This window comes from Triplophysa rosa, linkage group LG5, assembly GCF_024868665.1.
Source record: "Triplophysa rosa linkage group LG5, Trosa_1v2, whole genome shotgun sequence".
In the NCBI taxonomy this organism is placed as follows: domain Eukaryota; kingdom Metazoa; phylum Chordata; class Actinopteri; order Cypriniformes; family Nemacheilidae; genus Triplophysa; species Triplophysa rosa.
Window position 1 is genome coordinate 9,240,138 of NC_079894.1, and position 27,214 is coordinate 9,267,351.

General features: G+C 40.7%; 1 protein-coding gene across 2 annotated transcripts in view; it reads right to left on the bottom strand.

Moving 5' to 3' along the window:
* The window catches only part of ppp2r3a (protein phosphatase 2, regulatory subunit B'', alpha), a 79,772-nt gene that overhangs the window by 25,357 nt on the left and 27,201 nt on the right, over positions 1 to 27,214 (bottom strand). For both annotated transcript variants that reach the window (XM_057334052.1, XM_057334051.1), the window contains one exon: positions 9,553 to 12,198. In XM_057334052.1, coding sequence (XP_057190035.1) covers positions 9,553 to 11,715 — 2,163 coding nt within the window. In that variant the 5' untranslated portion in view covers positions 11,716 to 12,198. The remainder of the gene's footprint in view (positions 1 to 9,552; positions 12,199 to 27,214) is intronic.

Consider the following 27,214-nt stretch of genomic DNA (forward strand, 5'->3'; position numbering starts at 1 on the left):
ATGCCTGTGGGTCTGCTGCGGTACCACAATCTATGACGCAACGTCGGGGAGAGGCTGCAACTGTCTGTGGAGAGAAAAGCCCAGGGAGAGAGGAAACTATTTTTGTGAAGGAGTGGCCACCAGGCCCGGTGGAGGAGGGGATGGGGCAGGGACCGTCCCCCTCGGACCTGATCGCGATGGAATGGCTGACATCGTGCCCGCTCTCGATCCCCCTGGGCTCCTCCCATCAGGTGAGCTTCCGCTTTCTCTGTGGCTGCTGCCAGGAAGATGATGCTCTCTTCCGTGGGGTCTTGCACTTCTGGGGGGCCGCCTGTCGCGGGGGCGCCTGCACCGGAGCGGACGCCGCATGAGACCTCGAGGGCCTGAAGGCGGCCGGGAAAAATATGTTTAATCGCCTCTCTGCTTTTTTACAGCCGAGAACTGATGTGTGAAGTCCTCGACCGTATCCCCAAACAGCCCACCTTGCGAGATGGGCGCGTCGAGAAAGCGGACTTTCTCGGCGTCGCGCATCTGTGCAAGGTTCAGCCAGAGGTGTCTCTCCTGGACCACCAAAGTGGACATCGTGCGACCCAGGGCTCGCGCCGTCACCTTAGTCGCCCGGAGAGTGAGGTCAGTGGCGGTGCAAAGTTCCTGCATAATCCCTGGGTCAGACTTTCCTTCGTGCAGTTGCTTCAACGCCTTGGCCTGGTGTACCTGCAGGATAGCCATGGCGTGCAGGGCGGAGGCAGCTTGGACCGCAGTGGTGTAAGCTCTCGACACGAGTGCGGACGAGAACTTACACGCTTTGGACGGGAGTCTAGGCCGACCTCTCAAGGTGGCGGCCGTCTGCGGGCAAAGATACACAGGATGAGCCCGCCGCATCCACAAGCACAGCGGTGAGACATGTCGAGAGACGCCGTGGAGCGAAAAAAGGAAATCTGCTCTTTTCGATGCCTCTGACTCTGCCAAAACGCCCAGGGGAAAGTCACAGAAGAGGATCCAGCAGTAAAGAAAACTCGCAGATGAAATTGCTCAGCATGTAGCCTCCCAGGTTCCAAAGAACAAAAGGTTAATGAATGGGGCACGCCATCTTCCTTTTATACCCGTATGTACGGGGCGGAGATTGGCATGCTCATGCCATTCGCCAATTTCATTGGCCTTTTAAAAGTCAACTCCGATATGATAGGTTCTCAAGTTCAAACCCCATTCTGTCTTGACACAACGTCGAGAGACCGACAGAAAGAGAACCGGGATTCATCTGTGAAGAGAACATCTCTCCAAAGTGCCAGATGCCACCGAATGTGAGCATTTGCCCACTCAAGTCGGTTACGACGACGAAATGCAGTCAGGTCAAGACCCCGATGAGGACGACGAGCATGCAGATGAGCTTCCCTGAGACGTTTTTTTGCAGAAATTCTTTGGATATGCAAATTGATTGTTGCAGCAGCTGTCCGGGTGGCTGGTCTCAGATGATCTTGGAGGTGAAGATGCTGGATGTGGAGGCCCTGGGCTGGTGTGGTTACACATGGTCTGCGGTTGTGAGGCCGGTTGGATGTACTGCCAAATTATCTGAAACGCCTTTGGAGACGGCTTATGGTAGAGAAATGAACATTCAATTCATGGGCAACAGCTCTGGTGGACATTCCTGCAGTCAGCATGCCAATTGCACGCTCCTTCAAAACTTGCACATTTTAGAGTGGCCTTTTATTTTGAAAAATCATATTTTCAAAAGATTAAACCAAATTGCCAAGCGGAGGGTCTTGTATCACACTGTCGGGGCTTATTTCTGCGATAACAACCAGCTGCCTGTACATTATCACTTACAAGTAGCTACTGTTCCTGATGCAGCGCTAATGGTCATGGCACAGAAGGTAACACAAAGCTCCTGTTTTTCTACTGCCAAATCATCCTGCCAGCTTGGAGATTTAAGTAGCACCCAATTGGAAGTATTCCATTAGCAAAACCCTTTCGAAATCCTAAATCCTGGGAATTCCCAAGGGCTAGGAGTACAATATTCAGTGCTCATCAGTGATTAAACACTGCACTTTTGTTTAAAGGCTGTTGCCATGTAGTTTTGTATCGTTAGGTATATCCTCTACTTTCTGTATTGGAAACACTTGACAAATAGCAACAGGCATAGATTCACACAAGGATGTTGTGTGAACAGGGGTTTCTTGGCTCAAGCCCCTGCTGTGATTTAATTTCCTCTCAGTGCAGGGCAGCCGTGTTGATGATGTAATTCCCTGTTGACCCCATGCAAACAATTCCAGAAAATAAGAAGGTGGACACCACAGGAGGTCCGAGACACAAGAATCCTCATTCAGTACTCATGTTTCATTATGTGTGTTATCTATGTTCAGCAAGGCAACAATGCTGTCACTTGATTGAGACTTGAGTGATTCTGACTCTGACAGACAGAAATGTGTTTTGAAAAGAGCTGTCGACAGCCATCAGTTATCAGTAAATATACTGTAAATGTTTTTTCTTCTTCGTCTTTGCTCTTAGTCACTTTGTTGTGGGTTTTTCATTTCTCATGTCTTTGTTTCCTCCTCTGGGTCTCATGCTGTTCTTGGTTTAATGCTCAGAGCAGGCAAACTAACTAGTCTCTATCATGCAGGCTTATTTTCTCTCATTAACACGTTTACAGGGAAACACTTTGCCCACCACCAAAACATTGCTCTGTGGTCATTTTAATGTATACAAGTTAGCACATACGTGAATGACATTTAACCATACTTACAAAATTTCACATAAGGTCAAAGCTGAAGGCTTTACAGGATCCTATAAAACAAGGTCTGAAGATAACTTACTTTAAATGGACTCATAGCAATGTTTTGGTGATACACAAACAACAAACACTTATCAAGACTGGGCTGCTCTCCCACACTCACACATATTTCAGATGTTGTTTGCTAATGTCTATATTCAAGTAAAATACGAGGGCACTCTGGAGCTCTTCTTCACTCTCTATCTCTTTCATCTGAAGTGTCGTGTCGACCCGACCCTCTCACAGGAACAGTGTTTCCCACAGAATTTTGAGAGACTGTGGCGCTGATGACATCACACACTGATTAGCATATTTGTGACGTCGTCACGCCGTGTTTGCGTTTGGTGGTCTAGTTTTGGCACTTGAAATCTGTTTTGCTTCTATTCTCTGATCACATTATGCAGTATTTTAACACAACTGAATGCTATTTTCACATATTACCTGTTCTGTTGTCAGACATAAAATGAGTATAAAATAGTGACTAAACACGACCCAATAACATCTTGTGTCCAACCAACTGTTACTTCAACTGCTGCTAAAATCCTGAGGTATAAACGCGACATCGTCTGACAAAATCACCATACATTCACATTGAAGACCATATATATGAGGCGGTTTTGGCACTATTAGCCTACTTGTTTGTCTCATGCAGCCTTTACTGCCGTTGCTCTTCTCATCAATGTGTTGTTGTTTTATGAGCGCTTTTTTATTTTAAATGGGAGTGATTCGTTTTGAAACTGGCGGAACAAATTATACATTTTATTATTCATTTCATTAAATAGACATTCATTAATTAAATAATGAATGGGAAACACTGCAGGAATTTTGTCTGGCCAGTGGTGACCGACTGTGATGTGTCTGCGGCTCTTAACGTAACTCCCTGTCACTATGGAGATTAACGGCACTTCCTGACAGGTGCAGTGAAGGACATATTGCCTTGTCTGCACCATGTGGTCATGCCAACAGAGAAAGATCCACTCCGATCCACTGTGGAGGGCACGGCCTCTGGGCAGGCTTTATATGCAGGCCTCAAATCATTGGTTTACTCAATGGAGACTATTGCATTTTAAATACAGCCATAGAAAAAATTAAGATCATTTCAAAATTATTTTCAGTTTTTCTGAATTTACTATTTGTAGGTATGTGTTAAGGTTGATCATTTTTGTTTATTTCTGTGAACTACTAACAATATGAACAAACATGCTGTTAAAGATAGCTAAATATTGTGCCATCCCTGGTTGTGGAAGAATACAGTCGCTGCATAACCTTCCTTCAGATTCCGATATTAGGAAAATTATTTTAAAGACGTTTCAGCTCATGTGGGAAAAACATGAAAAAACATTTCTCCGAGGATTCCTTCGTGAACAAAGCAAAGGTCGATGCTGGATTTGCGGAGAGACTAAAATTAAAAAGCAGTGCTGTGCCGTCAATATTGGATCCGATAGGAATGGCGCAGCAATCTTATGTGAGTAAAACATTTTTGTACTATGCGTCACTATTGCTTTGTTATCGCTTGATATGCCCTGAGCACTATTCGCACGGGATTAGTATTACCTGGGGACCTCTAGTCATTTGTATTAATTGCAGAGGTTGTCTGTCATCTTAAGCCCGATCTCTGTGAATTGGCGGGCTCATACATAATTTTCAAGGTTTTATCCAACGTTTGCGAATAATGGAGGCTGTTTTGAAGTGTTTTGGTATTATTTCAGGTGCTGGGTCATATCCATAGGTTACCAGGAGTCTCTGGTTTGTTTATTTATCATGGAAACTCATAACATTTGAGATGCAGTGATCCGTCCGGTTTGCGATCACGGGTCTCAAATGCTGACAGGTATGGTCATATATCATTAAACGCAATACAACTATAGGCTATACAAACTATACGCGAAGCCTTGCCATCACATCCGGGAAATAAGTCAGTAAATTTGAGTAAAATTATCCCGTGCGAATGCGTCACATGAAATACTGATGTGGGGAGGTAATTTATAAATCACACGAGGTCCCCAGATAATGCTAATCTCGTGCGAATGGTGCTAATGTGTAACCTAACGTTATGTCGCTAACCAAATTCACAGAAGGCTCCAACTAAGTTTACTATGCAAACTGCTATCCAATCATAGCAGTGGGCGTTTACTTCCAAGCCTTCATGGTGGAACGCCCATTCAAACCGAGCGTTTGTAGAGCTGGCCTCAAAACCCAGGTAGAAAATAGCCTATTACTTATCGATTTTGATGTTTTTAAATGTAAAATCCACGCGAACGTCATAAGTAGACCTCATACAACAGTATAAGAAAATAAACAAGCCCAGTTCATCACACCTTTAAACTGAAGCTCAGCTCAGCATTGAGAAGAATTTAAGAAGGGGAAGAAATTACAACACAACACATGCAAAAAACTTTATAAAGACTACAATATATTACCACAATTGTAATCGATACATGTTTTAAATCCTGTAAGCGTTGTTTTTCTATAAATTTTTTGCATATTCAAATCAAATCCATATTCTCTGATACACTGTGGTTTGCTTTTTTGCTAAATAATTTTGTCCTGTAAATACCTTAAAGGTTTAGTGCCTTATCCATTTTGTACCATACACCACTTATTTTGATGGTTCTCTAAACCAAGAGGGTCAGGTATAGCGCAAATATGTCCCCCGGATATAACTTTTGGCCACTAGTACTGTAGACTTTTACCATAAAGAACTTGAAAGAAACCAAGAAATAGAGAGCTGTAGTAAAGACAATCTCATGAGAAAAGCACTAACTCCAGCATTCGGAGAAAGAGATTACCCGTCAACTAGTGATGCGAGGGTCAGGGTTTTTTCCAACCCGTGGGTCCCGCTTTTATGAAATTATTTGGCCAGCCCCAGCCCGCACCGCTGTATCTATTTTTACAACATGCCCCGCGACCATTAAATAGACATACTAGGCATTGTAATGTAAATGAAAACAGGCTTTATTTCAGCCTAAAAATGCTTGGAAACAGCCCTTAGATTACATTGCCCTGTAAACTGGCAACAACATAAGCTTATGAACCATAGAAACTTGCACTTCACGTTGCCGATACTGCTGTTGACTCCTGCTGCAACTATTTCTGAGAACCGGTCCCAAACATCAGATTTAGCAGCTTGACCTTCTTTTCTTTTAATGATGTAAATTCCCAACCTTAATTTCTCCAGCACCTCGTCTTCCATCTTCCTCCGGTTTGGGGACATCACGCAAGTTACGTTGCTACGTAGAACAACGTATTGTAACCTTATCAAAGAACCTAATAAAATATGAAAATATAAATTCCCAAATATTTAATATAGGCTATAGGGAATTGCACGCAACATGCATGTTTTTTTATTTTGTTTTTAATGACAATTTCTTTACCCGCCCCTTCCCAACCCCCCACTACCGTCAACAATGAGACAGAGGCAAGAATCCCAAACCCAGATTGACTTTCCACTTTCAAGCTCACCTGCTGTTTGGTCTAGCAGTGAACCATGTTAAGAAAAGACACACACAAACAAAGACCACACTCGGGTCTGCAGCAATGCACAACAGCAACTGTTAGATCTGGAGATGTTTCCCCAGGTGCTGAAATGCTGACAGATGGACCACAACTTGATCCATTCCGTATTTTTGTGTTTGTGATGGACACACAGGAACTAAATGAGACGAATCATGGAAAAAGGTCGGTTAAACACCAGGGTGCATTTGGGGCATTGTGCACCATGTTAAAGATAAGACCCTTCCGCAGATTCATAAAAAGTAAACGCATCTGACACTGCTCGGAGGAAGAACACGTGGGTCCAACCTTTCTCCAGCCTTGTTTATCTCTGTGATTGGCAGCTTTGTGTTTAAATGGGGCAGTGGGCAGGGCTCCTGGCGTAGCGCTCTTATTTTTATTGCTCCCTCGGGTGCCAGAGAGGGGATCGGGTGAGCAGAAAGCTATTCCCAAACTTAGCTGTCACCCCCACAGCAACACTGGTTCCGTTTTCCCTCTGGCAACAGCCAGTCTCTTGCCGGAATGAAATAGTAGGCGGGAGCAAACTGATTTAGTCCTCCTGACACCTTTGTCTGTGGATGACAAGGAGGAGGAGAAGTGCCCTGGGCAAATCAACACCATTAACAGTGTCTGTGCCAAAATTCCCACTGCCTGCTCTTGCTGTGACCTACCGGTGCTCTCTGAAAGTACGGTGTGTCCACTACACCAACTGCATGACTACAGCAACACAGCCTGGTCCCAAAATAACATGTGGACCAATGAGAGACTGCTCCTGGATGATGTTTATGACAACATGCATGTTTCCTATCTAAACATCTCACTCTAACATTTGTAATATGAAAAAGAAGAATAACAACCTTGATACTTGAAATGTGACCTCATTGTTTTAGATGAAACCCAGTATCTTCACTAGCTTGAAGAAACAAAAAAACACTTCTGCAACGTGTCTAATATGGAACTAAAAACATCACAATAGTCATTAGGGCACATCTCTGCATACAAATAGAGGTTTGCATGCGTGTGTTCGAGCTGGTGTGCAAGTATGCGAATCATCCACCTTAAGGGTTCTTAGATATGCACAGAGCAGGTACAGAAATAGGACTGGAGGAGGAGCCCCATTATTAGGGGGGTTCCACTCTTGACAGATGTCATGGCAACGTCATAAATAGCATGCCCTAGATAGAGCTCGAACCGGTATTGGTTTACAAAGGCTGGAAAATAAATATGTGAGGATTTACCAGTGTGAGAAAAGATGATGGAAGAGAGAGAGAGAGAGAGAGAACAGAGGACACGTAAAGAGCAAGTTTTAAATGTGCCATGAGGATTGACACAGGATATAAACAGCTTGGAAGCACTTTGGAAAGTTGACAGTTATTAATTCTTAAAGGGTCATGAAACACATTTTTGAAACGTGAACAGACATATGTGAAGACAAGGGTGTGATGGATTTCCATTAATTTGATCAGGAAGGTGCTTTATGTAGACTATTTTCTACTGTCTAGTTTTTAATTAACATGTTGCGAACGTTACAAAAGATCAGAATGTGTGTATGTCGTATCAAATGTATGACATATTGCAGTGTCAAGGTAAGTAACGGTCAGGGTCGTGACCTGGTGAGCAGTGACAGGCTGGCACTTATCCACTTTTTTATGCATTCTTTAAAGGGGTCATATGGCGCAAATACGTGTTTTTCTGTGTCTTTGGTGTGTTATAAGTTGCCCATGCATGTATTAGACACGTAAAATTGCAAATATTAAAGTGTCAGAACAAAAGATGCATTCTATCTAAAAGCGAACGCTCACCCAGACCTGCCTGAAACACCTCATGTAACCACACCCCCACAAATCTACGTCATTTCGTGGCATGATTTGACCAAGACCGCCCAAATGTATACCCAAGTAAGGTGGGTAAGTAAGGCAATTCTACCTGTCAGTAGAATTGCTTTGGAACCGGATGTTCCAAATATGGTAAGAGGCGTTACATTTCTGTCACACGCTTGCAGTACTGACCAATGACTAGGCACTGGTTAATGAGCAATGAGCTTTGTAAAAAATCTGCGTGTTTCAGAGAGGCAGGGCAAAGAGGAGATACAAACATGCACAGTACGTGGAAAATACAGCGTTTTTGAACCTTAAATCGTGTATACACATTGCATTACATCTGATAATACAAATGATAATATTCGTTTTAGCCGTGTCATATGACCCCTTTAAAACTGTAGTTTCACGACACTTTAACAGAAAGAATAAATAAGGATTATTTGAAGTATCATGGTATCATGGACCATCTTGACTATAGAAATTCATATCATTCTATAAACAAATACTTTCTTGTCAGAATCTCACCCAGGACCCCTGAACTAGAGTATGACAAATTGTGCTTTCTTCTCCCCACCATGATGGATGTGAATAAAATGGGCTTAAGTTGACAGCCAGCTTCAGAAGACACATGATACTGACCCCACAGTTAGCTGCAAAGTGCCTCTCTGCAATCCACTAGCGTTGTCAGCGGCAAGACACTACCGCTATTACTGCTTCTACATACACATGTCAAAATAATCAAATAGTGTGTATGTGACAAATCTAGGCTATTACAAAGGATTGTGAAAAATTACCAGGTAAAGGCTAAAATATAAAGGTGCTGAAAACACAACCAAAGATGGTTATCCCACTAAAATGTGTTGATTTTGACATTAAACTATGAAACCAATATTTAGGACAGCTCAAAACCAGCATTTAGGACTGCAGAAGTTCATTTACCTAGACCTTATGCAATAGTTAAGACACATATGCAATAAGGAGTAAAATAAATAGAACCCCATACACTTATAGACTTAGACATATAACTTTTTGCAAAATACTTCAAGATTTTAAAAGTAGTGTAGTGTATTTCAGCCATTAATCGAGGGGTAGGCAACGTCGGTCGTGAAGTGCCAATGTCCTGCATATTATACAGTAGCTGGAACCCTAATAAAACACCTCATGTCAAACGTCATGTTCAAGTAATCCTAAAGGCTGTGGTTAGATTTTTCAAGTGTGTTTGATTAGGGTTGGAGCCACTCCAGGACCGTCATTGCCTATTCCTGCATTATTATGATAGCAAATTCCATTTTTTCTGAAGAAAAATAAATGAATTAATATTGGCCCAGATTATGAATACCACAACTTTCCAAAAAGAAACCTGATCTCTAATGGGTTCCTGTCAACAGTATGAAGGCTCTACTTTTGCACAGCTAATGGTCAAACGGATTTTCCACATCACGGATGCATGCCTATATGCATCTATATGCATTTATCTGGTTTGGACAAACTCACCCTGATGACTTCAGGCATCTGTTGGATTAGAAGTGTTGAGCCTGTGTCCCTCAGAGTAGATGTACTTGTAGCTATGGCTATAGGGGCACTTGAGGGTGTTGGTGCAGGTGTGGACTTTGGTGTTTCGACAGGCATTGGTGTGGTTTCAGAAGGAGGTAAAGGCAGTGGATGTGAAGCCACCTCTGCTTTGGTGGTGGCCAGCGTTTCCTGGAGGAGACGCATGACCTCACGCTCCTTAGACTGAGTTCCTCTCCCAGCTCCACTTTCCACCAGCTCCTGAGCAAAACTCTCAATGCTCTCAAGAATCCTGAGAAGCAGTGCTCCATCATCCTCTTCTGTGGCCTCAACTCCTGGCCCAGACTGCTTGGTCATCAATGGGCCAGAGGAACCTGCTGCAGATATGTCTTTAACCCTTGAGCTGTCAATAAAATGCTGGTGCTGAGGGGAGCTGCTGGTCTGCTGGGCACAGTTCCTAAGTTTAGGGGGCAGTGGAGGCTCCTTTTGCATGTTCTGGGAAAGACACTCAAGGTCCATCAGCAGCTTATCAATGTCATCCACTCCTCCTTTAGAAACGTGTGAGGTTGACTTTGGGAACAATCTGGAGTCCAGGCTTTTTGACAAATACATCTGATTGATTGTTGAATCATTTTTAGGCTTGAATGCAGTTCCATTCCTGTTAAGCTCATTAAGTTTTTCTGAAACGCTGTCACTAGGCTCAGAGTAGCCAGCTGGTTTCTTGGAGTATTGTCTGGACTCTAAGAGTCCACAGCTGTGCTTCCCATCCCCTTTACTTGTTCTGTCTGCCATTCTCCCCACATCTCCATCCTCTTCCTCGATATACAGCATCTCCATGTTATCTTTACACTGGTTTTCGCTACTGGCAGACAAAAGAGAGTTAGTAGTAGAGAATGTGTCCGGTCGGCAGGTTGGGACCGTGTGGTGGCACATAAAGGGTATTGAACAGCTGCCACTGCAGGCTGAAGGCAAGCTGCCATGTTGAAAACCATTAGTTGACGGAGATGTTCGTGCTGACAAACCAGAGAGGCTCTGAATGGGTTTCAGATTGCTTGCAAGATCCCTAGAGCTTTCGTGAGGTTCTGGTTGGGGGGATTTGATCCTAGGCTTTGTGGGTGGAGAAGATTGAACCACGTCCTCATAACGTGGAGGTTGCTCATTGCCAAAGATGGGGGAGAACGGAATTTGCTGTAGCCCATGTAAGCTATTCACAAGTTCAGCAAGCTCACTGTGCTCTTGCCTTCCAGCCTGTCCTTCCAGATCAAGAGGAAGTCTCTTCAGGTAGTTGGAAAGACGTGCCATCACGTTTTTATAAATGACCTCAGGATTACTTGAGTCGTCGTTGCCTCCACCCATTGACTTTCTTTTGATACACTGTTTGATGATGTCAGTGCACTTTTTTAGATCATCTGAGCACTTGAGGAGAATGTCCAGGCAAGCTTTAATATCTTCTCCTGAGGCACTGCTGTCTGTTTTAGTTTTCTCCAGAATGCGGGTAATTAGGTTCTCCTCCGTGAGGCTGTTAAGGTAGAGCGTGGCCATATTATTTAAGTTCTGCTCCAGGGATGCACTGCGACTCAGCTTGTGCTCTTCTAGTACAGACTTCTGAAACAGGCCGAACGGAGGACAGTTCTCATCATTGCCTGTGAATTGGCCATAGATGATGTCTAGATCGGTAGACCTCCTACTAAAGGAATCTGGCCTAACCTTACGGCCCTTTCTGAAAGTCACATGGCTGGACGAATATTTTATCTTCTCAAATGAAAACTCCTTGATTTTCCCACTGGCCAGGTTAATGGCCTCGCCTGTAATATCCTTAAGACTGGCTGAGCTTTGGACGGCTGATCCTTTCTTGACTCTAGGGACAACCTGGTGGAAGTCATCACAAAAAGCACCGGGCCCGCTGTTGCCATTCTCCATGGTTTTCGACTCATGAATGCTGATGGGCCGTTCAGAGCATGGTCTGGACATGGGGGTATCAAGAAGCTCAGCACATGTACTCCGGTGAGCCACTGTGCAGTTAAGTCCATGTTTAATGGCACCGCAGGGTCCATTACAGTAGTGTACAGTATGTTGGACACGACGGTCGATAACAACACTGTTGTAACAGTTTATGCTGCTGACAACAATGCGATAGGTGGCTGCCATGGTCTTTGTCTATTCATAAATCCGTAAATCTGTTTATGTGATGTAAATCATTCACTTAAAAACAATAAATGCTATACACATTAATATAAAAAAAGTCCAAAAAAGCTAAATTGCTTTGCTTAGCCACACACTGATATGCAGTTTCTCCAAAAACTGCTGCTTATGCTGAATTCAAGAAAACAAATATTTCCATAATGATCCTTCACCGGTGCCCCATAGTTAAGGGAAGCTGCACTATAACATTTTGTGGCAAAGCTATCCATTTCTTAGCATGGGCCCCAATGGCCTAATGATAGGCCTGTGTGCAGCGCTCCAGATCATCTCCCCTGTGAACAGCGGAAGCCTGTGGGCATAAAGATGTCCTTTGGATCCCTCTCCAATGCCAGAACAACACACCTGGTGACAGCTTTCTGGCGATGTGTTCAGCAGATGTTTCACACTTCCTCTTGCTTTCCTGCTTTGAGAGTCCAACGTGAACGTCACCTGTGAGTAAAAACACAAAAAGATGATGAGGGAGATACAGATGGCACTTATTTAGAGAAATCAAAGTATATAAAGTCTCTGAGACCCTAGGCTGTGCAACTGCACCCTCAGACTCATGATAGGTGTAGTTCTTTATTGTGTAAGCAATAAAGAACACTGAACATCCGGCCTTGCTCTTCTTCAGAGAAATGGCTCAGTCAAAGACCAATTGGTTCTATTCTTGAGTCATAAAAAGGACAGTGTACACAGACTTGACAGCATGAAAGTGAACCACCAGTGAACCGCAAACCACATCTTTCAACCAAAAAGGAACAGAGAAATAAAATTAAGTACTGTAATAGTTGTATAGCTGTAATACTGTAAGACTGACATGTGGTTATGAAGAATATCTAAGCCTCGGGCATCTTGTGTCTCCTGTGCTATCAAAAGCAGTCCTTAAACCATGTTCAAAGAGACCCACTTTAGTAGAAGCTGTTAAAGAGCTTGTGATGAAAGAACACAGACGCTTCATTAACATTCTTTGACAACACCACCCCCCAACTCTGTTTCCAAAATAGCAAGTTTACTCAAGAGACAGGTGTCCACAAACGGCACACTTAAACAATACTTCTCCCATAAAAATACAATAGCGTCCTCCTTCATTCTGACAATACCGATTTTTAGTATGGTAATCAAAAATAATGCTTTAGAGTCTATGTTTATGTTTATCCTCAAACTTAAGGAGTAATACAACCTAAGGAGTAAAAACATTTTTCTTTTACACATAGTCTTGTATGTAGAAATGTTTAATGTACGTTGCACATAAAGATTCCAAAAAGCTTCTTATACAGCCCTGCAGAGGACAAGCAGCTCCTGAGAACATATGGACTTAAAGATTGTTCATACTCTCCTTTTGTTCTCTAATGAAGTCAACAGTTGAGTCATTGAGGGACTATAAGCATATTTATTATAATGCAAGTATACAAGAAGCAAATTATTAGCATGCATTAAAAAATTATTCATCCCAATTGCATCCCAACGTCGTGTACTCTTTTATTCTTTCCTTGACTTCTATTTCTTATTCCTTCTGGCCCTTGTGTTTTTCCTCCATCTCCATCTTCATTTACGCATTTGCCAGACACCTTTATCCAAAGTGACTAACATTGCATTGTATTATACATTTGTTTCTGATTATGTGCAATCCCCTGGGATCGAACCCATGACCTTGGCATTGCTAGTGCCATGCTCTAACCACTGAGCCACAGGAAAGCTAATATTATTTTTTTCTTCTCATAGCAGGCCTCATTAAAGCAGAGTCTTCTGCACGTCTAAGTAGATCAACAGCAGAGTATCCAGAATCTCCAACACTATCTCACCTCATATAAACCCTGAATATGATCACTCATTATAGCATTCACAGCAATAGCTACATTTAAAACTGCACTTCCTTGCACATACCATATCAGATTAGACCAGAAGTCTCCAGAAATGTTTTTCAATATGAATCCACTATTATCTCTACTGGTCTGTCAAGATAATGTGATCTAATCACGGTTATCACATATAACCATGATTATTGTCTTGCATCCAAATAAGGTCATTTTAAGTGAATACTCAATGCAACATTTTGTTAAAAGAACATTCCAAATAATCTCAGTATTATGAAGAACATGCAGTTGCTTCACACAACACTCACGTGCAAATACATAGCAGTTAAAGGGACAGTTTACACAAAAATAAATATTCCGTCATCATTTACTCACACTCGAGTTGTTCCAAATCTGTATAAATGTCTTTGTTCTGATGAACACAGAGAAAGATATTCGGAAGAATGGTTGTAACCAAAATGTTCTTGGCCACCATTGACTATCACAACAAATAAATGTATACCGGTTTGGAACAATCCGAGGGTGAGTAAATGAAGACAGATTTTTTTTGTGAAAAACCTGGTAAGGGAGTTTACAGGGAGAACCTGCAATCCACACCGTTGGTATTGCATATTGGAGGAACTGTTTACAATGGACTGGCCCTGCCTGCCCAGCCTGTTGCACTTTTATCTTTATATAGACAGTCATTGCTTTTTACAATAGAACACAAAAGGAGTATCACATCCATAAAGGACAGCCAGCCAGCTTCAGCATAGCAGGATTTACCCTTGCATATCATAAACATAAATTAATAATAGAAGAACCCAAAAGAAGCTTTCTTCTTTAATACATAGAATATTTTAATATTTATTTTTAGGCATATTATGGGTAAAACCTAATCACATTCACTGAAATAAAGTACAAAAATATATGGACACCTATTTCAAGTCAACAGGTTAGGCTATTCTATTAAAGACTAATTCTGATGCAATGATAGACAATGACATTTTAGAGAATTGCATATGCTTTCAACTTTGTGGCTAGTCTGGGATGGGCGCTTGATCTAGTCTCTACGCACAATGCAAAGTCCATAAATAAACAGTTCAGTCTGGTGTGGAAGAACTGAACTGACCTGCATTCAAATGATAGAATAGATCACTCAAATGATCTAAAATGCTGTCTGCAAGCCAAACCCCATCATCCAACAACACAGCCTGACCACTGATGCTCAGAATAGGACCAAATTACTGAAGCCGAGTTTCACCAAACAGTGGAAGCTATTAGAGGACCAACTCTAGACTTTTAATGCTAATGGTTTTTGAAATTAAATGCTAAACAAGTTTAAAAGGATGGGTGCCCACATAACACAGGCTGGCCATACAGTGTACGTCTTCACTCAAACTGTTATATGTATATCACTCCTGCAGGAAAAGAATAACAGGCATTTCTTTGTTAAATATCAATGGTTCTAAGTAAATATAAGGAAATTGGTGGCTGACAGTTGTGCGTGTCCCGGTCTTCCATGTGCAGCGTTGAGTTTCTCAGTACAGACACACTGAAGAACTTGTTTATTGTAGAGGATAACACTCTTGAGTTCCCGTATCCCCAAAACAGACCATCTCAATAACACAGTGTGCTTTCAAAGAGGGCCTGGACATAGCTGGTTGTCAAGTGAGGCTGAACTCAATATGACAGGATATGTGTGAAACACACCAAAGCAATGGGTTCTTAATGACCATTTAATGGGCCGATCAACACATGATCCTGCACTTTCCCTTGCCTGCTGGGACGTCTGTTGGCCTGGGTGGATATTTCTATTTCCATGCCGGTGGGGTGCCAGAGTCAGAGCTTTACACCTGCACATCACAGAGGGGGTATGGACACCCATACGAACACATTATACGTCTGATGGGAATCTTCTTACCGCATAGGACCTCCCTGGTTTCATGACTAAACCTTGTTTAGCTGTGTTGGGGTGGCTAGTATTGAACAGTATGAAAATCGAGAGGAACGTCGCTGGAAGATTAGGTTTTAATTGTCAGGCAACATTCTTTATCTCATTTTAATGCTGTAATTACCATGCAGTGATTGTTATGGTGAAAGCTGCTCGTAAAACACAAACACACACTGTTTGGAGAGCGAGACAACATCCACCCACACTTTTGAAATGTATTCCTCTGGAAGAAGCATAAGGAACAGATGCACCAGTGTCTGCTGGGCACCTTTTTCTCCTCTTGCCACTTTCACACAGCACATTCATTCCACATTTAATTACAGAGTAACACTCGCATGCTGAGAAGTCGCAGTGTTTTCTGTCACAACCGACAGCGGTCTTCAACATCAAGATTCTGGGCTGTGCAATGTTGGTAGCACAGTCACGTCTTCCACAAATAATGCCTCAAACACCTCATCCTCAGCGAGGATGCAGATCTTATTACTTTAAGCAAGTGGAGCAATAAATCATGTTGGTCTGCTTATACTTGGCCCAATTAGGAAGTGAGGGATACAATATATTGTACAGATCATTAAAGAATCAGCAACCGGAAGCCCAAGAAGGAGAAACCGTGAGCTTGTGTAAGCTCTCACTTGTTAGTGGTCAGGCCCAGTCTTGTTGCTGTGCACAAACTGCTAAAGGGGGCCTGCAGCACGCTTTGTTTGTCTCAGAGTAATGACTTTCAAAAGCGTCCGCCTGCAACAACAATACGTTCATAAAGGAAGGATTACAAGCTGACTGGATACTACTACTTCACACGGTAACCAGGATGCACATTTAACCCTCAAAGCCTCAGGGGAGAAAGTGAGATGGATGCCGGAGCCATTAAGAGGATGGGAAAAACTGAAGATAACAATTTCTGTGAAATATTACAAAATGTGAAGTGCTTTGTTAATATTCAGAAAGTAAGATTTGGAATGGAATGAAGCTATTAGAGGATTAAGGTTTAATAGGTTTTAGACACTTTGCAAGTGACAAAGCCTTGCAATTTCAATATCACTATAGCTATTATCAGAATTTTACTGTCAAAAATGCACTTCGACCAAAATGATTTTAATATGCACATGTCATGAATGCATACATAAACGATTTAAAATAAAAAAAGAGGATAGATTTATGAAAACCATGCATGTAGAAGCTTTACAAAGATTTGCAGCATTGATGGACATGTTCCTGCATCATCATTTTTTCCATTAACAACATTCAACCAATAGTTGGGGTTGGGGTTTATACAATTTTTGTACTATCAGCATAACATTTCCCTCTGGTTTAATACTTACAGATAAGGTTAAACTTTGTTTGACAATGACAACCCTTACTAAACAAAAAATATGAGAGTATATTGGAAGATTCATTGCAATATATTAAATAATACCTTTCCAAGTGTTTATATTTTTCAATATATAAAAAGTGGCAATTCCACAAGTCAATAAACTGTGATATTCTAACATATTAACAATGTATTAAATAATATTTGAAAATATATAGACTAATATACTTATAGTTAATATGAAAAATTACTTTAGATTAGGGTCCATTTCTCTATTTCTTTCTTAACTATGAAATATTAATTTTGCCTCAGTAAACTCTTAATTAAGTAGTTTTTATTGGGTAGGATTAAGGAATATTAACTACTTTCTTATTAACATGCATATTGGTGGTATATTAATATGTATAAAGCATATATGAATTCTGCATTACCTTATATACACAATTAATTTGTGTACTTTAATATAAAGTGTAACCGAAAAAAAATCTTTGTGTAAGGGAAGACAGTGAGGATGATGATCCAGGAACATATCCTGCTCTGCACTGTAAAACACAGATGTAATAATAATATCAAATACAAAATAAAATAAAAAACACAGCCTTTTTCTATTTTAGATTTTTTATAAGCCTGAAGAAATATATTCAGTGACCTAATTCTATGATCCTGTAAAAGAAAAAATGTCTTATTCTTCCCAAATCTTTCCAAGGCTCTGAACATTTTTGGAAACATAAATTATACCCATACAGAAAGGCAAGAGATTATACTTCAGAATATTACTGCAACAGGAAGAACTCATAAATGATCAATTAAATCTTAATCGGTGCATATTATTAGTGCAGTTACTTGTTATGAAACGCCATCAGTCAAATGGAACAATAGAGAAGCGGTCATAACTGTTCATACCCTAATGAAGACATCGGTACAACATTAAAGCTCAGCCTACAGAAACAAGACAATCAACCCTCTGCCACAACAAAGCAGCCTTTGAAAAAAGCTGTACTGATAATCTGGTGCTGTAGCTGCAACAGCTCCTTAACTTTAATGACTGCATTTATTGTGCACTAGTTTTCTTACCAGGTACAAAACTAAACATCTGCTGCACACTACCTACTCATCAATATATCAAAGACTTTCATTGACTAACTGATTGGAGCTCATGGAGACATGAGAACGGGACAGCAAAGACACAGCGATTTCCATTTTGTTCAACTGACAAAACTAATGGTGCCAGTACACCCAGGATTCGCTTTCCAGATGTATCTTATCACGTGAAAGCCTTTTTATCGTATTTCATTCCTCCTCTTTTCTTCTAACTTCCTGTATCTCTTATTCCTCCACCCGGGCCCTCCAGCAGGATTTAGAAGATTAGATATTGCTGTTGTCCAGAAGCTTTTCACAAAGGGCATGGGCTACAGACAGACAGCATGGGAATTTATAAGCTCCTGGCCCAGGCTTAAACTCAAGAACAGGAAGTGCAGATGGGACAGTTTTTACTTCACAGCAGTGGAAAAGAAAACCTGCAGATAACTTAAGATTCAAACAGAGAGAAACATGGAAGATATACACAAAGCTTAAAGAAAGTGTTTGGGCTCTACAAGCAACACGCAGGACTTTTACTTGTTGCTATGTAACTCTTACACGGTGTTGTAAGCAGACGTGACTCAATAAAACAAGACCAAAAAAAGCTACCAATTACATTCAAATATGACTTTTTGTCCCAACCGGCCAATGTTGTGAAAAGCATGTGTGAAAGGACATCTTGCCAGTCGCTTTGCATCTCTGGCGTTGCACTAGGCCTCTCCGTCCACAAATTTTGTTGGTCCAAAATCCCACTCCAGCTTGATATATTGTCATCGTGCATCAACACATTAACAAAACATGTTAATAACGGACGTGTTGCACTGCCTGTCATCACTCTACTAGAGGCCCCAGTGAATAAGACCTGACAGGAATTGACTTCACATATCCACTAAAGCCCTGTGGCCAGTTGGTCATTACTAGCAAAGAAAACAAGTGTTCAGTTAAAAAAATTGTCACTTGGATAGACATTTTATCTAATTAAATACAATTTACTAAGTGTCCAAATACTTGATGAAGGGGATGTAGGGAGAGCAGATAGAGATCTTAATGGAGACTGGCGTCCAGGAGGCAGTAACTCAAACCTGGCATCTTGTAGCGCAGCACCTTGCCACTTCAGTGACGAAGTAGTACGGCTGCCCAGCTAGGATGATAGACAGCCACAGGAGAGCGGCATACTGATGACACAGTCTACCAGGATAGACACATTAGTGTCCGGTCCTTGGAATGCAGAGCATTGCTGACTCATTCTCAAGCCCCATCCACACCAGATAGGTGCTTTCTGCTGGTCACCACATCCACACCCCTTACTGAACAGATGATGAAGCTCTTCTGGAAGAGAAATGCTGCTGTTTCCCACAGGAGGCAGGTTTTAGTTTTGAGTCCTCCAGCTGTTCAGAGACTTTCACAATTATTCATTATTGACTACACTATAGCCAAACTCAAAATGTGTCGGAATAATTGGTTTTGGTGCGCTGCCAGAACATATAGTGGGTTTGTTTAAGTTACGCTCCATTGTGCGAATGAAACTTTATCTTCTGGACGCTGACATCATGATAACCAGTAAGAACTTTCTTAATGAGAATGATTTCATATAACAAGTGCTGAAAGGGAACCCAGTGGCCCCTAAAAATCACTATCAGGTACAAACCTTCAACTGGGGAGAAATAAAGAACGGTGTTTAAAAAGATCTGCTGAGCAAAACCCATAAAATTCCCTGACAAGTTCTGCCATGTGCGTCACGTGGTTTCATATGAGTAGCAAAAAAAGAAAAAGTGTAACACCTCATAAATATCCGTTCCTCCAAACCACTTTCTTTGTTAAACAAAAATACATAAAATTCCACTCATTACAGTCTTGTACAGTGACCAAACCAGAGAAAATTCAGTGACGGCATGACATCATCAAACACGTCCAAATATTTCATTATGGGACAGTCGTGGCCTAATGGTTAGAGAGTTGGACTCATGAGTTGGAAACACCTTTCTTCAAAATATCTTCTTTTGTGTTATGCGGAAGAAAAGAAAGTCATAAAGGTTTGAAATGACAAGAGGTGAGTAAATGGTGATAGAATTTTTATTTTTGGGTTAACTATCACTTTAAGACTCAAGAAAGGTGGAACATATAAGAGACTATTGAAAATGAAATGATCTGAAACCAGAAGCTATAAAACAAAACAGGCTTATGTCAGTCTAACAACCAACAAAAAAATAAATGTATTTTAAAGATAATGATAAATTAATTAAAAATGAAAAAACCCTGGTTTGTAAAAACAGGTAGCCCCTGCACTACTGGTTAAGCCAAAAGTCATTACTGACCACCAGCAATTATGTACTATGGCTTTTCCTCATTTCACAGTGGTTGAAATGAAGAAACAACCATCATTAGCTCAGCTGTGACCAAAGGAATTTACATAACAGACACTAAAACCAGGTATTCAACCATGGCGTCTGAGAAAGCCATTAATAAGTGATGTGTGGTCTTCTAAGGAAGAGCTTGTGGAGTCAAGTTTCAGATGAGAGCTCCAGTTTCCAGATGAACCACAGAAGAGCCTGGCTTTACGGTCAAGAACATCTTAAGACTTTCCTCAACACATTCCATAAATCACAGCTCATCACTGCTGACCAGATCAGATTAAGCTTTTGTAAACATTTACAAAAATGTTGCAAAACATCTTGTGTTAATTTATGTATTTGTATTTGTATTGTACTGACCAGCAGAGAACTTTAATCATTATATCCGGTGCAATTTACATACAACTTACTTAACACATACCTGGTCAGTGGTCACGATTTCACAATGGCTTCAAACATGGCTTTCTTTTAAAGCTATAAGAATCATCTTCATTAAGATATGTTTCTGTACATAAGACAATGCCCCAGTAAGTGTATAAAAATTAACTCTGGTTTTCTCATTTGACAGCTCTATACCTCAGTGACATGCGTGCCAGCTCAGTGGCAGTCTAGATGCTTGTGTGTTTGCTCTTGAAAAGGGATTAGCATATAGACAGAGAGATAGAGAGAATGAGTGGGTAAATGAAGGAGAAAGGGGTGAAAGAATTAAGAGAGAAGCTGGAGAAAAAGAGCAAAGCTATGGCACTGTCAGGACTTATTTCACATCAAGCGAAAAGAGGTTTACCTTTAACACCATCATTCACATACCAGCTTCACAAAGCCCAAAGACTTTGTTGTTCCTCATTTAACACTTCAAGAGCTTCCATAAATAATCCCTTACAAATTGGTCTATGGTATCTAAAAGCCAGGTTATGTGTCAGGATGTCAATTAGTGAGATCAACTAGTTTGTCTAGTTTAGTCTAATACATGTGGCAGCTTGAATAAGTTTATATAATACTGGTAATTAAAATACATTTAGAGATGTAACGTCACACACAAGAGACTGTAAATACTGTAAACGCTTCATGAGAAGTTAATTCCTTTTAAAGTCAACCTAATAAATCCTGCAGACAACCCACTGACTAGCTGATTATAAAGATATGTAGTTTTACACGTCCCTAGTGTCTGACGTACCCTTTAATATTATGGCATATCAGGCATGGCTGGAAAGACTTGTGGTTGAACATTTCTTCCCCTATTGGCAGTCATGCCCTGTTTTTTGCTTTCAGACTGAGTCAGAGGTCCATTTCTTTAATCCAGCTACACAAGACACATAAATAAGCTTCTGGAAAGATTGTGAAAAGTAGCAAAAGGCCAGAGGAGTAGAATTACAACAGTTAAAAGCCACTTGACCAAGACCAAAAAAAAAAAATTCCAATGCCACCACTGCAAATCCATTGCCACCACCAATCCATTGAATGACCGTCTGCTGCATTGGGGGAAAAAGGTCAGGAAACTGTGACTATGCTGAAATGTTGCACAAAGTTCATAGATGATCAGCCCAGTTTGAGGAGTTCTTTTAAAGGGGTCATATGGCGTGAATACGTGTTTTTCTGTGTCTTTGGTGTGTTATAAGTTGCCCATGCATGTATTAGACACGTAAAATTGCAAAAATGAAAGTGTCGGAACAAAAAATGCATTTTATATAAAAGCGAATGCTCACCCAGACCTGCCTGAAACACCTCGTGTAACCACACCCCCACAAATCTATGTCAGTTCGTGGTATGATTTGACTTAGACCGCCCAAATGTATACGCAAGTAAGGTGGGCGTACCTGTCAGTACAATTGCTTTGGAACCTGATGTTCCAAATATAAGAGGCGTTACATTTCCATCACACGCTTGCAGTATTTGACCAATCACTACGCACTGGTTAACTGGCCATTCACAGCACACTTCGCTTTTCAGAGAGCGATGAGCTTTGTAAAAAATCTGCGCGTTTCAGAGAGGCGGGGCAAAGAGGAGATACAAACATGCACGGTATGTGGAAAATACAGCGTTTTTTAACATTAAATTGTGTATACACTAGGGCTGTGTATTGCCAAGTGCCTCCCAATATGATACATATCACGATAGATGGGTCACGATACAATAATACTGCTATGTATTTCGATACGATACACATTTGCGATATATTGCAATACTTTAAATAGAAAATGTAGGGTAGCACAGGGGAATAAGGTGGCTCACGCAAGTCACTTGGCTGTTGTGGTGCATTACAGTTAAAACAATGAACATGGGCAGTATAAAACCCCTGGTTCATCCATGCTGTAAATGCACTGGTGTCACAAAGCACAATAAATGTCATTGTTACTTTTCTTAATAAACTTTTTGTCTAATGCACTGCAGTAGCCAAGTGACTTGTGTCATGACTTGCGAAGCCTACAAACAGCATTATTTGATATAACTCATTACTCCATGACTTATTTTTAAAACCAAAGCACACCCACACATCAGCTCTGAGAGCTCGAAGCGTTCTTATATTTTTCGCCATGCTCGCTTCCACTTACTTTTGGCCGTATGTATATGACATGATTAAAGGTAGAGGTATCACTATCGAAAAAAAAAAAATATTGCGATAGTTACATGTATCGATATTTTTTCACAGCCTTAGTATACACATTACATTACATTTAAAACAAACGATAATAATCGTTTCAACCATGTCATATCACCCCTTTAACAATAAATCATTGCCTTTGAGTTCTTAAAGGAAAATTCTGCAGGCTATATTTTGATACTGATTCACTCTCTGACATAACTCTAGGCAACATAAAAACGAACTTGATCTTTTCAGCCTTTTGAATCTTTATCAGACCGTATGCTGCTTTATGAGTTAAAAATATTATGTGCACTACCTGTAAACAATGGTGAATTCAATGTAATGAACCAGCTGTGTTGGTATTCCTAAAAGAGTAACTTCACGAATATTAATCCCACTTAGTATTGTTACAATGTCAGCAAAACACATCATCTGGTGTAGATGTGCTAGAAGACACGTTTTACATCATCGGTAAAAAGTAAACACCATTCATTTACATGTACATTTAATACCAACATTGTAACTAAAGTGGGTTAAAAATCTGCAAAGCTCCACACATACTGTCACCTGTGAGACCCTAAACAGTATAGGATGTGGTTGAAAACCCATGATCTTAAATTTACAAGAAAGAGGGGACAGAGAACCTGACACCTACATCATCTTCAACAGAAGCTTGAGTAAGTCTTGGTAAACCTCAAACCACAGAGAAAAACCTAACGTAGGCAAAGCAACAAAAATAAAAGTAAAAAATTTAATTTTTTGGCATGTTCAAAACAAGAAACAATGAGTCATGCCTTGTCTTACCCAGCACTTCCTGGGGATTTGAAAAGAGCTGGACCTTATAAGGCCGAGAGGTTTTTTCCTTCCTCCATGGAGTACAGCCTTAATAAATAACCACTCTATCGTGTCAACGCGGACCCCACTAGTTTGTGTTAGTGCAGAAAGACTGCCTGAGGCCCGATTCACATTTCGCGTCTAAAACCGTGCGGAAAATGCAAGCCGCACTGCTTTCTCTCTTCAAATGAGCCCGCGGTGCACTGCACTCCGAAAAGTTGAACTATATCCATCTCGATGCGGTGCCGACACGCCTATAAAAATGTGCGCATTGCGTCGCAACCACGTCGCCCACTATTTGCGCACGCCTGCTGCGCGTGACGCGAAATGTGTTGGGGGCCGATCAGACAGAACGCCGTTTTTGCTGTTAGACGCGCCTCTTTTGAATAGTTTTTTGAACAATTGGCAGGGAGCATTTTGCGCGCTGCTTATGCATGCCGGGCGACTCGCGTTTTTGCTCTGAGCGGCTGAAGTTGAAAAAACTCAACTCTGAGCAGAAAAGCGCTTGAAGTCCTGCGCCTTTTTTCCCATTGTCCAATCGAATGAAATGAGAGGAAGGCCTTCCGATTTGGTGACAGAACTTTACAGTTGCTTGAAACGTCCAGAGACTGCAATGATGGAGAAACTTGTGTTGGCTGATGTGGGTTAACAGAGCAAGGTGAGAGCGTCAACAACACCAAGGTCAAAACCATGGTATTTAAAATATCAAAAGTGATGTTTTTTGTTTGTTAAGCAGATGTTGACCCAGAAATACTGGCGTGTATGTTACATCAAGCTTATATGCTCCTATGTTTTTCGTAAACTTAAATTTTGTTAAATTTTTTATTATGTGAAGCATTTAATGAAAAAGACAATAATGGTCATTTTAACAAAGTACTAGCGACATAAATCGTAATGTAAATTTGTAAGAATTGCAATTAGGCGCTAAAAAGGAGTGCCCATTAGAAGTTCACTTTAGGCCGCGTGATGACGTCACACTCGAAACACCAAGGATTTAGTGAGAACCGTTCTTTTTAGGCAACAGAATCACGCGGGGTCCTAAATGGGACCGATTTCGAGAGGGGACTCAATTTATCATGACACCGGCCAGTGGAAAAAACAATGGAAGGGGTGTCGGGGGAGCACGCTCAAAACACCTTTAAAACAACTCTGGAGAATATTTTTCCCTCTCGCGATGTATTACACAGTGGGAGGAGGAAGTGGCCTGATATATATGAAGATATATTCCATTATTTCGTATTTTCTCTCGGAGTTGACGGGTCTTCGATGCGCAACTATAAATGCACAGAGATGTAACGTTAAGTTACCAGTAACTTACATGCACAGTGGGAAAGTCGGTCAAAATGTATACATGACATTGACCACGAATTCGTGTTTTTAAAAGCAGATGTGAATCCCAGTCGAAGTGGAGCAAACATTCCTGGATCTTTACAACTATTAACGGAAGAATTGAGACGGCTGGTTGCTCTTGTATCGCAGGTCTCCACCAAGCTGCAGCATCCATCAGAACTTTATTAAAAAAAAAATACATACTAACCAATAACTGTCTGTTTTTATGTCTATTAAATAAAAATGATTTCATGTTGTTCATTCTCTCCCTTGTTTACTTCAGCTTTAACCCTCATAGTAACATGGCCTGGTAAGCTAGGCTATCAGTACTGTTTAGCGTGTTGACAAAATGTTAAATGTGATTTGGATAAAAGCGTCTGCCAAATTAATGAATTAACTTAGTCATGCAGCTGTGATCCGCTGGCAGGTAAGGTTTTCTTTAGCCTGTTAAGTTTTAAACTGCTAATTACATATAAAAATGCTAACAGCTAAATTTTAACTGCTGCTAATATTATTATACCACTATTTACATACTGTTTATTTAGTTTGCTAAATATGTTTTGTTTATATGTAATCTATTATATAATAATAATATTTTTCCACATTTAGTGTCACCTTCACCATAAATGCCTGCCTTCGAACGATGTTTATTAGTTATTGTAGTCAAGAAGGTGAAGTGTCCAGGAGAAAGGGCATTCAGTAGGCTAAAATAATTAATAATGGCTGCAGATCAACAAAATCGCGACATCCAGATTCAGCTCTGGTGAGTGGATTAAGGTAAAAACAAACGTAGACATGTTTTTGCATTTGTACCAACTATTATGGCAACCACTAACAGCATACATTAAGCTTGTGCCTTTGAATTCCATAATAAATATTAACTAGCCAGTCAAAACAGCACACTTGTCTTACTCGCAACACGACTTCCATTAGCTATAGTGGCTCACCGGACGTCTAAACACAAACAGCTCAAAGATGGCGGCGCCCACATTTACGCCAAAAATAATGTGGATAGAGGCAAAGGCAAACACATAATTGTATAAAATGCTATGAAACAATATATTACATACATTTCCTCAGCACACGTCACAGCAAATGCAAGCGACTCGGAGTTGGAGTTTTAGATATCTGTGTGTTTTAAAGTGATTGTTCACCCAAAAATGAAAATTCTGCCATCATTTACTCACCCTCTTATCAGTTCGAACCTTTATGACTTTTGTTTCTGCAGAACACAAAGGAAGATATGTTGAAGAAAGTTGGTAACCAAACAGCACTGGACCCCATTCACTTCTATAGTCTGGACACAAAACCAATGCAAGTAAATGGGGTCCAGTTAACAACATTTTTCAAAATATTTTCGTCTTCGTCAAAATATCTTTTGTGTTCTGCGGAAGAAAGAACGTCATACAGGTTTGAAATGACAAAAGGGTGAGTAAATGATGGCAGAATTTTTATTTTTGGGTGAACTATCACTTTAAAGTTCACTACCTTTCAATGAACACACATTAACATTCATTTACAAACTCCTCTAATTTAACAATATCATTTGTTCATGAGAGAGCACTTCAGTGTTCAAATAATTCCAACTAAGAATTGTTCTATTATTCTAATGAGAATAAGCTAATGTTTTTTAAATGTATTCCTTCGGTTAAGAGAACAGCATATGAGCTGTCTCATTCAGATGAGAACCGTACTATAAACCATTCTTTCAGGTCATTGGTCCGGTAAATGAAACCGAAGTACGTCAGTCTTGAATAAGAGACCCTTCATAGCCGCAGGTGTTTTAGTTCAGTGCTTACCTGGTCTAATAACAAAGGGACCCACATACTTAAAGTGATCGTTCACCCAAAAATGAAAATTCTGTCATCGTTTGCTCACCCTCTTGTCATTTCAAACCAGTATGACTTTCTTTCTTCCACAGAACACAAAGGAAGATATTTTGAAAGCTGGTAACCGAAACAGCACCGGCCCCCATTGACTTCTATTGTATGGACACAAAACCAATGCAAGTGAATGGGAGCCGGTTAAAACATTTTTCAAAATATCTTCTGTTCTGCAGAACAAAGAAAGTCACACAGGTTTGAAATGACAAGAGTGTGAGTAAATGATGACAGAATATTTATTTTTGGGTGAACTATCACTTTAAGCCAATTCACAACTAACAGACAGATGCGACAAACAACAGAATGGATAGAAATACCACACTTCTACTACTGTTGGGGCAAAGGTTTA